At 44.3% G+C, this 15,408-nt stretch overlaps 1 protein-coding gene across 3 annotated transcripts in view; it reads right to left on the bottom strand.

The window, feature by feature from the left end:
• The window catches only part of OPHN1 (oligophrenin 1), a 2,670,560-nt gene that overhangs the window by 1,682,887 nt on the left and 972,265 nt on the right, over positions 1 to 15,408 (bottom strand). For all 3 annotated transcript variants that reach the window (XM_044057106.1, XM_044057104.1, XM_044057105.1), the window contains exon 3: positions 8,149 to 8,213. In XM_044057106.1, the coding sequence (XP_043913041.1) occupies positions 8,149 to 8,213 (65 nt within the window). The remainder of the gene's footprint in view (positions 1 to 8,148; positions 8,214 to 15,408) is intronic.

Genomic DNA, 15,408 nt, shown 5'->3' with positions numbered 1-15,408 from the left:
TTTTCTTCAGTTTTTCTTGCCCCAAATGTCAGGTGCCCGCAGAAGGAAGGCAATACATAAAATTAGGTAATAATGCAATGCAATATAATCAAAAAACAGTAGTTGCAAGCAAATACACCATAAAAGAATACCCCTAGAGGGTAAGGAGGGAGGGAAACCTGGACTGCAGCTGTATTAGCACTCAAACATCTACATTTATGGTAGGTACAAAACTTTACTATGTTCATCGTGCATACAGCTGCAGTCATTACAGATGGGTAGAATCCCAAAGCTAAGAAAGGGGTGGTAGGCACTAGGTGTAACTAGGAGGAGCCAAAATACCCTGCAAGACTGCAGTGGCAAAGCCCGCTCGTAGTGCTTGGAGAAGGTATGCACAGAACTCCAAGTGGCTGCTTCCAAAATATCCTTGGTAGGAACTCCTCTGGGAAGGCTGCAGAGGTGGCTCTGGCCCTGGTGGAATGAGTTCTAATACCTGTAGGTACAGTTTTGCCATGAAAGGAATAGCAAAAGCGTATGCAGTGGGCTACCCATTTTGAAATTGTCTGTTTGGAAATTGGCTTTCCTTGAGCTCCTACTGCATAGGCCACAAAGAGCTGTTCAGATTTTTTGAAAGGCTTTGTTCTATCCAAATAATAACGCAGTTGTCTGTGAATGTCCAAGGAATGTAGTAATCTCTCCCCTTTGTTTTGAGGATTAGGATAAAAAGTAGGTAAGTGTATGGCCTGATTTAAAGCTACCCTGGATACCACTTTAGGCATAAAGGACGGGTTGGTTCGTAAGGAAACTCTGTCCTGATGAAAGATGATAAAAGGCTGGACAGTCATGAGAGCCTGTAATTCTGAAACTCTACGAGCTGAGGTGATAGCCAGAAGGAAAGCTGTTTTCCAGGACAAATATTGCAAATCTGATGAAGCAGCTGGCTCAAAAGGAGGCAGGGTCAGTTTTTCCAGAATGAAATTAAGATCCCAAGCAGGTATTGGTTGTTTCCTTGGAGGTCTCAAATTCTTAGCCCCTCTGAGGAAGTGTCTTAAGAGAGGGTGAGAGAATAAAGGTGGATCAGTGTTGTATTCTGCAGAAATGGCTGAGGCATGGATTTTGATGGAGGAGAAAGAAAGTCCACTGCTTAGCAGTTCAGTCAAATATTGTAGTACTTGTGGTAAATTCAGTTTTCCAGGGTCCTAGCCCTTTTTCTCATTCCAGGTACAAAAACGTTTCCATTTTGCGGAGTAAGCTTTTCTAGTTGATGGCCTTCTGGCCTCCAAAAAGACATCCTGCACCTCCTTGGAGAGTAGGGCCTGCTGTGATGCTAAGGAATCTTCCATGCGGCTAAATTGAGTGTTTTTAGCTGACTGTGAAGGGTTTTGAAGCTGTGTTGAGTCAGAAGAAGAGGCATAAGAGGCAGGGTCCATGGTGGGGAATGCGACAGGGTCCTCAGGAGTGGGTACCAGTGTTGTCTTGGCCAGTCCGGAGCAATGAGGATCATCTTTGGTCTGTCTGCTCTGGTCTTCAATAGCACTTTGGGCAGCAGAGGAAGAGGTGGGAAGGCATAAACTGTCATTAATGCCCAGCTGAAAGAGAGAGCGTCCACTCTCCAGGCCTTTGGATGGAAGATCCTTGAGCAGAATTTTGTCAATTGATGATTTTTGTGGGAGGCAAATATATCTATGTCTGGCCTTCCCCATTCTTGGATTATTTCTGTAAAAACTTTTGGATGCAACTTCCATTCGTGTGGATCTGTCATATTGCTGCTTAGGTTGTCTGCCAGCGTGTTTTCCTTGCCTGGCAAGTACTGTGCTTGTAGTTCCATTTGTAAGTCCATGGCCATGTTCCAAAGTGACATGGCCAGTCTGCATAGGGGGTAAGAATGTGTTCCTCCCTGCTTGTTTATGTACCACATAACTGTGGTGTTGTCCGTTCTTATCAAAAGTTGACTTGGTTGTAGAAAGCTCTTGAAAGCTATAATAGCATTTATTACTGCTAGCATTTCTTTTTGATTGATGTGAAGGTGCTTTTCTTTTTGGGACCATTTGCCTTGAATGCACTGATCTGTCATGTGCGTCCCCCAGGCGTAGTCCGAGGCGTCTGTTGTGATGACTTGATTTGCTTGAGGCTTGCTGAAAGGAAGACCTGTGTTTGTTTGACATGCTTGAGCCCACCACAGAAATTCCTTTTGCAGACATGGAATTAGTGGTATTATTGTTTCCAAACTGTGGCTGTGTTGAGACCATATGTTTTTCAGGTACCATTGTATTTTCCTCATATGCAGCTTTGCACATGGGATTAGTAAGATGCAAGATGCCATGAATCCCAGAGCCTGCAGGATTTTCCTTGCAGTAAGCCTGGTGCAATTTGCTAGTGTTGTGAAATATTGAATTAGTTGCCCCTGCTTCTCTGGCGTGAGGTAGGCCATCTGGGTGTTTGTGTCCAAGTTGGCACCCAGGAAAATTATGTTCCGAGAGGGTATTAGTCTTGATTTCTTTTTGTTGACTGTGTATCCCAGAGAGTTCAATAACATTATTACATAAGCCAGATGTTTCAGAAGAATGTGTTTGCTGTCCGCTTGGATCAGGCAGTCATCCAAATAGGGATATATTTGTATCCCTTGAAGTCTGCAGTAGGCAATTACTGATGCCAGGCATTTTGTGAATACTCTGGGCGCAGTAGATAAGCCAACGGGCAATGCAGAGAATTGATAATGAGTTGAACCTGCAAGAAATCTGAGGTATCTTCTGCAATTTTGTCTGATTGGGACATGCAGGTATGCCTCCTTGAGGTCCAATGTTACCAGCCAAGACTCCTTGCCCAGCATGGGAAGAAACTGCTGTAGAGTTAGCATCTTGAATTTTGGTACGAGCAGAAATGTGTTTAGGATGAATAGATCCAGAATAGGTCTCCAATCTTTTCCCTTCCTTGGCAACAGAAATAGCCTGGAATAAAACCCTTGACCTTGTTCGTGCGTAGGTACCTCTTGAATAGCTTTCATGTTTATGAGATCTATAATTTGCCTTTGTGCCTCTACCCTTTGATTGTGTGGCAGGTTTGGCATGCCTCTCATTTTTGGAAGGGTGTGAAAATGGAAGTTGTAGCCTCTGTTTATAATGTCCAGGATCCATTTGTCCTTTGTGACAATATGCCAATTTTTTGAAAATAATGCCAGCTTTCCTCCCAAGGGGGCTGCCATTTGAGACCTGGTTGGCATGCAAAGGGGAAAGTCATTGGGTTTGCTTTCTGATAGATTGCGAGTTGTCCTCACCACCTCTTTGTGTAGGAGCTTGCCATTGTCTGCCTCTGTACGATCCTTGGGATTGTCCTCTGCCCCTCGGGCGCCTGTATCTGCCTCTTTGGGGTCTGTCTGTGGCAGAAAAGGACCAGTTTTTGGAAGGTCAATTTCTACTAAAACTTGGGGGTTGAACCTGTAGAAATTCTTTCACAGTTTGCATTGATTTAGCCTTTTCCTCCATTTTCCTTAATACCTCCTCAGCATTAGCACCAAATAGTACATCCTTTTGAAGAGGAGCGTCTAGTAATTTAGCTTTGACATGATCAGGCAAGGCTTGTTCCTTGAGTCAGGCATGCCTACGTAAGACTGATCCTGTAACAGCAGCTCTGCATGATGCCTCTAGAGCATCAAAACCACATTGTAAAGTATGCTTACCCACTTGTTCTGCACTATGCATCAAGTCCTGCAACTCCTTCAAGTCTGGTTGTTCAGGTTGTGACATTTTACTTTTCAATTGTGATAACAAAAACTGTTGGTATTTTAGTATATGAAACTGACAGTTTAAGGCCCTCATGGATAAGGTAGCCGAGGTATATACCTTTTTTCCCCACCTTTCTAATGATCTGGATTCTCTCTCGGAAGGCAATGGATTTTTAACAATGGAGGCCTTAACTCCCTTGGGGCCCTGTGAGATGGTTTCTGGGTCAGCAGCATGGCTCTTGTATAGAAATTGGTGTGAGTCAGGGACCCTGTAGTACCTGTCAGGCTTAACTGGAGCTGGAGGTAGAGAGTCCGGGTTAAGGCAGGCCTCCGAGTAAACATCATCTAGGATGTCCAAGACAGGAGGTATAGCCAAAGGCCTGTGCTGAGGAAGCAAGAGAAATTCCCTGAGCCCTTTCTTGGAATCAGAATAATCCTGGCCTTCCCAGTGGAAGTGTTCCCTTAAGGTATGCAAAGTTTCCCCAAATGAGTAATCCTCAGGGGGGGGGGGATACAGAAGGGATGGACTCTTCTGCATCAGAGTCTTCAAAAGGGGAGTAACAATGTTCCTGATCATCAGAGTGCTCTGAAATAATGGAGCCCTGATCAGAGGAGGGGGAATCTTCCTCCACTCCAGGCCTTTTGTCCAGAGGGGGCTGAGAACCTCTGATAAGAGTAATTAAATCCTCAGCCATTTTAAGCATCTGTTTCTTAGGCATGGGGCCTGGAGATGGGCACTGTGCAGCTGGTCTCTTAGGGTGCATGTTTGCTTTAGACTTAGTGAAAGCCCTGATAGAGAAAGAAGAGGAGGGTCTGAAGACACCTTGAGTGGAGGTGAACCTGTCCACATTCTGAGTTTCAACGCCGACAGTGGCTTTGGTATCTGTAGTCGGGGTGTGGGCCGAGGAGCCTGTGACCTCGGGTACAGGAGACACCGTCAAAGACAGGTCGTCGGTAGGCAGGGGCTGTGTAGGCGCCTCACTGAGAACCGGACCACGTGTAGCCAGCTTTGGCGTGGTATCGGTAGAGGCCGCGGACCTCGCGTGTCGGTCCTTGTCTTTTCGTTTTTTAGACAAAACCGGAGTCGGAGTATCCGACGACAAAGTATAGTTAAATGCTTTTCCAAAATAATGCTGGGCGAACTCCGCCCGACGCTTAATAGTGCGTTTGTTGAATGTAGCACAAAAGCGGCAGGCCGAGACCTCGTGGTCTGGGCCTAAACAAGGTATACAGAGGGAATGGAAATCCTTACGCGGTATTTGCTTCCCACAAGAAATACAATTATTAACTTTGTCTGACATCGGTCTGAGGCAAGAAAAGGTTCCCCAACGGGGTACTTAGCTTTTAAGAAGACTTTGGTTTCCAAATTTTCGTAATCTCAGGAGCTGGCCGACTGGCACTTGCGAACTGCTTCTGCTTCGGGCACCGCGCGGCAAGAAAGACTAAAGAAAATGGCATTGGCTGGTTCCTTTATACCCCTGTCACTCTGACGTCAGGGAAGAAGCGACGACAACCGACGCCGGACCTAGACTTTGGAATTCGGCCGACCGAGGACCCGCCTGACGGCAGGAGAACCCATCTGTAATGACTGCAGCTGTATGCACGATGAACATCTGAGAAAGCGAGTTTTTTGCCCACCACCTCCCTCCACTCGGACAGCCATCCACCCAAGATGGAAACCGAAGCCATGCTGTCCAACATCAAAGCTCCAAGGGGAAGAGATGGCCTCAAAAACCTTGGAGTCGATTCTATCCTCTTGGATCTAATTCTAATTTCTATGTCACACAATTTGGTCGTATTTCCAGACCTAGTGTGAAATACACAGCAACCTGGACATAACTGTCTATATGTATTTAGTTCTGTAAAACTGCATGACTTATTTCTCAAAGGAGGAGGATGTAGAATAGAGAGTGTGTGTGTGTGTGTGTGTGTGTGTGTGTGTGTGTGTGTGTGTGTGTGTGTGTGTGTGTGTGTTGCACCTTTAAGACGCATTTCAAGATCGGCACATACATATAAATAGCAAGCACGTGCTAGCTTCAGTGCCCTTTTGAGAGTGCAGCCAGAGAGTGAGCATGTATGAGTGTAATAGCTAGTTTGTTTATAAGTTTATCTAAGTTAAAGTTATTAAGCCTCAATCGCCATGTGTTTGTACATAATAAAGCTGCATGAACACAACCCACAAAGACTCATTTGTTTTATCCTGACTGGACAAGTGACAGTCACATTACTGGTCTAAGTACTCAGCCCCTATACAGTACAAACATAAAGAGTGGGCATCAGTAAATGGCATCTTGTGCCCACATTTTGCACATTTTTAAAGCCTTTTTCAGACATAGCCACAGCTGAAATACTAAACAATCAGAATTCGGCAAAAGAACCAAGATATCTATTCAGACAGTAATGAACCAAATACTGCCATTAGAGAAAGGAAAGGGCAGAGAAAAAAGCTAGCAGTTTTTTTTTTTCTTTTCAATAGAAAGATAAAAAAGTATAACACCCTTAACAGAAAAGGATATAAGGGGGTAGGGAAAGGCCTATCAACAATGGTAGCAAGAAAACACTCAAGTGTATAAGGGAAAGTAAAGATGAAGAGTAGCAAAAAACTTGACAGGAAAGTACAAAGTTATTATTCAAAAATAAATTTACTACAGAAAGCAATCAAGGATAATGTTTTAAAGAAATAACACCTATCTTAATCCGATCTCTTGAGAGCAGTAGTCAACCACGTCTGGTCGCAAAAGTGGCAAACAAGATCTGAGGGGAGTTAGGCATGGTGCATTGTGATGGGAAAGGAGCTCGAGAGTTTGTTGGTCTCCATGAGGTGCAGTAATGGCCGAGTCGTATCCAAACCCATAAGTTGAGAAATGAATAAAAACTGACATCATCAGACCTGCAGTTAAACAACCAATAATCTCAAAGCAGAAATGAAAATGGTATAAGGTAATGTTTTTAGACAATGTACATGTCAAATAATGCTGGTGGAGGACCAGTGCAAAATACAGCATTTATCACCGCTAGAGTCATTGTTGGTCATGCCAGTTTAGCTACAAAAGGCACGGTTTACAAGGGAATATAAACTGTGAGCTGATAAGAGGCAAAAGTAATGGCTAAAAACCTGCATGACTTTGGGCCCTCGAATAATTGCATTTGTTTAGAAAGATATTTCTTACATTTCTAAAGTAACTCTACTGTATGACAGCACTGCTTCCTGATATCACATTTTTTCTTTAAAAAGATTCAACAGATGTATTCTGTATGTATTTGGGTATATGTTTAAACATATACAATACACTGGTAGAGTTTTTCTTTTGCCACTGATGGCGTGGCAGTGATGGGGTGTGCTTTTTTAAACGATGTCTTTAATTAATTTATTTATTCATGATTCACTCTCTTTGAAAGGCAACAACATTGTTAAATGTTTTAAAATTATTCTTCTATAACTTGCTATCAGACAACTCAGATCCTAAATAGTGAGAGGCTCATTTTTTGCTAACAGTAGCTTCATCCATCCACCCAAAGCCCCTTTTCACCATTTTTACACATGGGGCCGGGGTGTCACTTCAATAGTGACAGCCATCTAGAGCCAAGGTTTACACTGCCAAATGGCTAGCCCTGCAGTGGTAGTTCTTCCACGCCACACACTCACATGCACACTCACTCCTATGGATAATTTAGAATGCCCAATCCACCTACTGCATGTCTTTGGGATGTGGGAGGAAACAGGAGAACCCAAAAGAAACCAAGTGAACACAGGGAGGACAACCAGACTCCACAGAGAAGGCACCCCAGCCGAGAACTGAACCACAGAACCTCTTTACCACTGTTAAAATACTCAGTTTAGCCAATTACAAGTCCTTGTTGGGCTGTTTTCAGAAGTCCGCAATAGGTATTACCTTACATCAGGAGTACCTCTGTCTTTTGGGAAATCAGACTCATGTTAATCAGTAAAAAACAATCATTATACTTCTGCAAAAGTCCTCCAAAAAGGACATCTGATTTTCCTTAAATCTAGACTCTTAGGATAACACAGTGCTGTCAGCTGTGGAAACTACAAGTACTTCAGAAGACAGGGGACAATAACACGTACCCTACTGACCTAAAGGTGACAGAAGCAGAGCTAACAGAGAACTGATGAATACAGAGCATTACTTGCAGAAAGCACTAAGGATTTTCTCTCAGCCTGAATGCAAGTAATTTTATATATAGACTTTGGCAGTAAAGGCGGTATAGACAAGTAGTATTTCTAAGTATGGGTCACTCATGGATTTGCAGCCTCAGGTGTGTATAAATGAAGGTGCTTGAAGCTGTATGAATGCATACTGCAGTTAATTATATACAGCAGTGTTAACATAAATAAAAAGAGTGTAGGGTTTTTGCCAGCAAGCTTTCTCAAACCCTCTTACATTAACAGGAAGCAAAATAACAGATTTAAAGCACTTCTGACTTACCAGTAAATTTATCCTTTCATCTTCTAACTCTTGCAGTAATCCTGCAAATTCTTTAAATGACTCCGCTGCAAAAATAAATAAAAATTAGATTAAAATTGTCTCTCAAAAGCTGAATAAGTTGACTAAAAAAGATTTTATCTTTATATCAGTGTTGAAATATATTCATTTGCATGAGTTATAAGTTATGTACTCACCATAAATAGGCATCTTTGTTGTCCATTTTCATTCTTCCTCACTTATGGGTCTGGATCTGAACCTCGGATCCGACTCAGGCACATTTACAAGACTTCAGATCCAACTCTCCAGCTCCTTCCTCTACCTATAATGCCCTACTCCATCCCTATTACTTCAGATCAAGTTTGCTGCTCTATTTCCCAACAGCAGAAGAGAAACAGATATAGCTAAATAGAAAACCTGGAACTGTAGGATCTAAACATAGCCCAATAGTCCTTCTAGAAGAGAAATGGATGGGGTTGGATGGGAGGGGAGTTGAGGAGGAATGAAAATGGACAACACAGATGCCTAGTTATGGTGAGTACATAACTTATAAATCTGATGTTGTCCTTTTCATTCTACCTAACCTATGGGACACTGTCTCCAGCTATGCTGACCATGGGTGGTCCTCATGGAAGGATATTCCAGAGTACTGTTGAACTAGAGGAAGCTCTACTTCTAGATATGATGTCTAATTTGTAATGTGAAACAAAGGTATGAGTCTTGCACCATGTAACTGCTACACAAATGTCATCAAGAGACATCCTTGACCAAAAAGCAGATGAAGTAGTCATGGAACTAGTTGAAGAAGCTCGGCGGGGAGGGTTGGTAATGCCATACCCTTCTGACAGTAAATCCACGATAAACAGTGTGTAATCCATTTTTCTATGGTAACTTTAGAAACTGGTGGGCCTAGGCAATTTGCAGAGAAAGATACAGAAAACCATCTGACTTTCTAAACTGTTTTGCCCTGTGAAGGTAAAAACGTAGCTGTCTGTGCACATCAAGGAGAAGCAGCATGTACTCTCCTTTGTTGGAAAAATTTAGAAAGAAAATTGGTAAGTGAATGGATTAGTTGATGCTATTTTTGGAAGCCACTTTAGGTAAAAAAGAAGTGTTTATCTGCAGGTAAGCCCTATCTTTATGAAAAACAATGTAAGGGTTTTTTACTGAAAGAGCCTGGAGTTCAGATATTCATTTTGCTGAAGTTATAGCTACCAAGAAAACTGTCTTCCAAGATAGGAATTTTAGATCAGATTTGTCTGATGGTTTAAAGGGTTTTTGTGTTAAACCTTCAAGTACCACAGTAAGATCCCAAGGTGGTGAAAGATCCCTTATTGGAGGTCTCAGAAGAAAAATGCCTTTAAAAAGAGCTTAACACAATTTAGAGGATGCCAAGGAAAAAATATTTATTCTCTCTGTGGGAATTTGAAATTGCTACCAGCTGAGGTTTAATTTTGGAGAGACTAGCTCTATCTTTGAAGAGTGTTGTCAAAAAATGAAGATTAGTAGAAACTGGTGCAAAAAAAGGATCACTCTCCCTATCTGACACCCAAATAGAGAACCTTTTCCATTTACTTTTGACTTTTTTGGTAGCATCCTTTTCAGAAGCTAAAATAATGTCACAAACTGGGGAAGACAGCATGGACTGTCTAACTATTACTGGAAGTGGAAAAATCATAAGGCCAGCTCAAGGGCCTGAATGTTGGAATACTGAATCCCCGACAGGTGAGACAGGAGATCTTGAGTAGGCTCCAGTATGTATGCAGGATAACAAAGATGAGTCCGTGGAAAGGGGAACAATACTTGCCGAGGCCAGAAGGGGGCAATGAGGATAACTGAGCTCTTCACCTTGCTTGCTTTCTGCAAAAATCTTGGAATCAGGGGAAGAGGAGGATAAACATTAAGGAGACCCAAGGGCCAAGCATGGAGTAGAGCATCTCTCGGTGACCCCCCCAAGGGGGGAATCAGAGCGAAGTATTTGCTGCACTTATTGTTGAGAGGGGTGGCAAACAGGTTACAGCAAGGTTGACCCCAATCCCTGAAGATCATATTAGCTACCAACTGATTGAGAGACCACTCATGAGGCATCAGAATTGATCTGCTTAGTTTGCCCGCAAGCATGTTGGTTTTACCCAAAATGTGCATCGCAATTAGAAAGCGGCCTGATGAGATCACCCATTCCCAAACCCTCATGGCCTCTCTGCAAAGGGGATAAGATCAAGTTCCTCCTTGCTTGTTGATGTATCAGACTACAGACATACTGTCTGCCTGAACTGCAATAGTCCCCCAAGGGAAGGGCATCTTGAAATGCCTGTAATGCTAAAAGGGCTACTCTGATCTCTAGAACATTGATATGCAAGTTGGTCTCTTGGGGGGGACCTTGCGCCTTGGACAGTTCCTCCCAAGAAATGCCCTCTATCCCAGCTGAGTAGCGTCCATGGTCACTGTGGCTACTGGGTTCGGTATGCTTGCAAATCGGGTTGAGTTTTACTTGATAAGATAGGGGCTGAGACAGAATGGACCACTACAAAGCTAGAGTCCATTGGAGAATCGGCATAAAGAAGTGTGCAAGAGGAAGTAGTATTATAGCAGCTGACACTGACCTGAGTGCTTGAAGCACTAACTTTGTCAGAGGAGATGGATGAAAAAGGATAGCCTGAACCAGATTTCTGATAGAGGTAACACAATGAAGAGGTAAAGATGCTATCTGTGTTGTTGAGTCCAAAACTGCCCCAAAGAATTCCAGGCTCTGAACTGGTGCAAGGTTTGATTTGGCAAGTTTTATCATAGTGCCCAAAGTCTTGTAAATCTGGAGCAAATAGTCCCTGGCATGTAGAAGTTAATACTTGGAGGGGGCGGTTAGGAGACAGTCGTCTAGATATGGAAACACCTGGAATCCCTTCAGTCTCGATGAGCTGCGACTACTGCCATGCATTTAGTAAACACCCTGGGGGCTGTGGTGAGTCTAAAGGGCAGAGCTCTGAACTGGCAATGTCTGGATCCCAGCCAAAAGCAAAGATATCTTCTGGATCATCTGTCTATTTCGATGTGATAGCATGCGTCCAAGTTCTACAGAGCACATCTAATCATCCTTGTGCAGAAAAGGCAGGATGGACTGAACCATGACCATTCGGAACTTTGCTTTCTTTACAAACTGGTTCAATTTGGTTAAATCCAAAATGGGTCTGAGGTCCCCTGTTTTCTTGGCACTAAAAAGAAGCGTGAATAAGTTCTGAATCCTATCTGGTTGGGTGGGACTTTCTACCTGACTTTTTTTTATAGCAGCTTTTGTATCTCTCGTGCTGCGGCTTTCTTCTGATTGGGTGGAACGTCAGGAATTTTCTTCATTTGATAATGAGGAAGAAGGGAAAATGGTATGAAATAACCTCCAGATATTAGTCTTCACACCCATAAATCTCTTGTGATGTTTGTCCAGGCATCTAGGTGCAAACAGAACCAACCCCCGAATGCATCCAAGTTGGAGAGTCAGGCAGTACTTCAGGAGTGCTGATAAGGCTTGTCTGAAAAGGAATCTCTAAAGCCCTGGTTCTGCGGGCCTAGTCTGCCTCTAGGGTGAGGTCTACCACTAAAACTTCACCCTTTGCCTCTGAACAAATTGTCCCCATGCAAATCCTGGAAAGAAAACAGATTTACAGAACCACATTTTCTTACCACATCTCTGGTTCCTACAGAAGGTCCACTGAGACATAGAAAACTTGATCCCCATGGCAGACAGGGTCTTTCCTTCTTGTTCAGTACAGGTAAGCATATTTTCTACTGATGACCCAAACAGGAAGTGCCATCAAATGAGGCATTAACAAAAGACATCTTAAAGGACTCCACACAGTCGCATAGCTGCATCCAGGCATGTCCCTTATGAGGTCCCTTCAGCTGTGTGAGATATTAACCTTATTGAAGTATTTGAAATAGACAGAAGAGTGGCCAGTTGAGAGAAAGTCGATTTTCAAATCCTCAGCAGAAATGGACTCAGAGAATATTTGGTAGTTCTTTAGTCAAATCCCTCTGAAGCCAAGTAAAGTGCTCCAGATAATTAAGCAACCTCAGAGCAAAAGTAGCTGAGGTGAACCCTCGCTTTCCATCTCTGTCCAATATCATGGACTCCCTGTTATGTGGATAGACAGAAGACCTCAGTTCTGCTAGCTTTTTCTTAGTGGCTTCTGCCACCTGCATAGCATCAACTGGGACTCCTTTGCTCCAGTGGTGTCTGTCTGCAGGTGGAGCCAAAAACTTGTCAGATTACTGGGGATGGGCTCGACAGCATCTGGCTCCTTCCATGTCCGGTAGGAAAACACATCAAGTTCATCCCCATGGGGGGGGTTACAAAAGACAGAGATAGACCAGAACCAAAAGCCTCCAAGAACACAGATTCTTTATCAAAGGAGGTTCTGGATGAAAAACCACAATTCTGCTGCAGGATCTCTAGAATACCTCCAAAGCAAATATCCAGTGGTGACTTGGGGGATCCCTCCCCATCATCAAAATCGATCTTTTCAGTGACAGACTCCATGTGGGAGTTTATGTGTCTCCTCTTGCACATTCCCTTCTGGGGCACCTCTTAAGTGGGATGTTCTGGAGAGGTGTCACAAGAAAGGGGAAGTTCCTCTACTGAAACCGGTTGGAAACTAATTAGAACTGGGTGTCCCTGTAGAATAGGTCTGCCCGACTCGGAGCCGATGAGAAAAAAGAGGTAGGATCTGAAACCTGAGAAGATGGTTCTCTGGAGAAAAAAAGCCCTTTCCACCACCTCAAAGCTGACAGACTGGGAGAAGCCCCGACCCACTCCCTCAGAGCCAAAATTTCCAAAGAAGGTAGATGAAAGCCACCCCTAGATCTGAGCCTCAAGGGGAGAACCAGATCTGAACTGTCTAGGGCTAAAGCTCTCAGGGGAAGGGACAGATCTCACAAAACTGGAGCAGAGCCTACCCCTCCCGGTATCCGATGGCATCACTTCAGCTTCGATACCCATCCTGATCCGAGGGTATCAGAGCAGAAACAGTCAGGGAAATAGTTGGGAGTGGAGGAGGACACTTTTCTTGGATCACATGCCAAACCAATTGAGGATCTTGGGACTCCAAAACCACTGGACGGATGGGAGAGGAGAAATAATAGTCTTAGATGTGACAGACATACTCATGGATCTGAAAGGGGATGAAGCTTGTAATACCACCCCCCTCCCCATCTGGATGTGAGCTCTGAGAACTTTCACATCATCCTATCCACATCTGCTTCTGGCAAGCTTTTGAAGGACCTAGAGAAAGTGGTGGATGGCGGCCGGGAATCATTCTTAGGAGTTGAGAGAAGCTGAGTAGGCAAAGTGGGAGAAACTGGTTTTAATACATATTCAGATTTAGTACTAAAGGAAAGTACAGTTGTGTACACTTACCATAAATGTAGATGTTCGAGTGTATTCAGTGTTGCAGTCATCACATTTGGGCTATCCCTGCCAGGGTAGCCCTCGTCCAGCCAGTATACCAGAGGCTTAGAATTTCTGCGTTGGGTGTTGTCACTTCAGGACTGACGTCAGGTCGTCAGTAGTATAAAGTAAGGCAGCCGAGGCCATTACATCAGTTCTTCTTGCCCTAACCTGAAAGGAGCCCCCAAGTAGGAGCCAGGTTCCCACTAGTAGAAAGTAAATATCAACATTTCCCTTGTAAGGAAGAAGAAGAAAGGGGGATAGAGGGAGGGAAACCAGGACTGCAACAGTGAATACACTCGAACATCTACATTTATGGTAAGTGTACACAACTGTACTATGTTCTTCATGTTTCACTGTTGCAGTCATTACATTTGGGTTGATTCCCAAAGCTGAGGAAATGAGTAGAGGCAGTCAAGGAAACTAGGGGCTGGCTAGGATGCCCTGCAAGACTGCAGAGGCAAACCCTGCCCTGGATTTGGAGAAGAGAGGCAGGTGATAATGTTTGGTAAAAGTGTGAACAGATGTCTAGGTGGCGGCCTCCAGGATGTCCCTGGTGGGGACTCCTCTGACGAAAGCTGCAGAGGTGGAGGCTGCTCTGGTGGAGTGAGTCTTGACCCCCCCTGGGGGGAGACTTTCCATGTTGTTTGTAGCAGAAATGGATGCAGTGTGCCATCCATTTGGAAATGGTTTGTTTGGAGATGGCTTTGCCTTCGGCCCCTGTAGCAAAGCTAACCAGAAATTGATCAGACTTTCTGAAGGATTTAGTCCAGTCTACATAGAATCTGAGCTGTTTGTGCACATCTAGAGAGTGCAGGATCCTTTCCCCCTTGTTCTGGGGATTAGGAAAAAAGGTGGGCAAATGAATGGATTGGTTGAGAGCCACACTGAACACCACCTTGGGCATGAAGGATGGGTTAGTTCTGAGGTATACCCTGCCAGCATGGAAGATGATGAAGGGTTCCACAGCCATGAGCACTTGCAGCTCAGAAACTCTTCTGGCTGAAGTGATAGTCAGAAGGAAAGCGGTATTCCAGGAGAGAAATTTTAGCTCTGCAGAAGAAGCTGGTTCGAAAGGGGGCAAGGTGAGCTTTTCCTACACAAAGATAAGGTCCCAAGCTGGGGTTGGTGCTCTTCTGGGGGGCCTCAAGTTGCTAGCACGTCTTAGGAACTGTTTGATCAAAGGGTGTAAAAAAAAGGGGCTGCTCAGTGGGGAAATGAGCAGAGATAGCAGAGGCATGCATCTTTATAGAGGAGAAAGAGAGGCCACTGTGTAGTTGGTCAGCTAAGTATTCCAGGATGAGAGGGAGAGAGGGCTGTGCCATATTGCCTCCCTTAGCCTGGATCCAGGTGCAGAACCTTTTCCATTTGTCAGCATAAGACTTTCTCGTGCTAGGGTGTCTGGCCTCACGTATAACATCTAGTACCTGTTTACTGAGCCTGGCAGATTGATCTGGGGTTAGGGAATATGCCAAGCTGCCAAACTGAGTGTCTGCAACTGGGGATGCATGAATTCCCCTTCCCTTTGGGTCAGGAGGTTTGGAATCTGAGGAAGATGCCACGATGGCAGTGAGGACAGGCTGCGCAGCAAGGGGTACCAGTGGTGGCGAGGCCAGTCTGGAACTAAAAGAATTGTCCTTGGTTTTTCCTCCTTTATTTTGAGCAGTACCCTGGGGACGAGAGGTAGTGGAAAGGTATAGACTGACAGATTGGCCCATGGGAAGGACAGGGCATCCACTTTCCAAGCCATGCAGTGATGCTCCTTGGTGCAGAATTTACTGAGCTGATGGTTGGTGTGGGAGGCAAAGAGACCGATCTTCGGGGTGCCC

This window comes from Protopterus annectens, chromosome 15.part0, assembly GCF_019279795.1.
Source record: "Protopterus annectens isolate FY-2018-M chromosome 15.part0, PAN1.0, whole genome shotgun sequence".
Lineage (NCBI taxonomy): Eukaryota > Metazoa > Chordata > Ceratodontiformes > Protopteridae > Protopterus > Protopterus annectens.
This window is presented reverse-complemented; position numbering and strand designations above follow the sequence as displayed.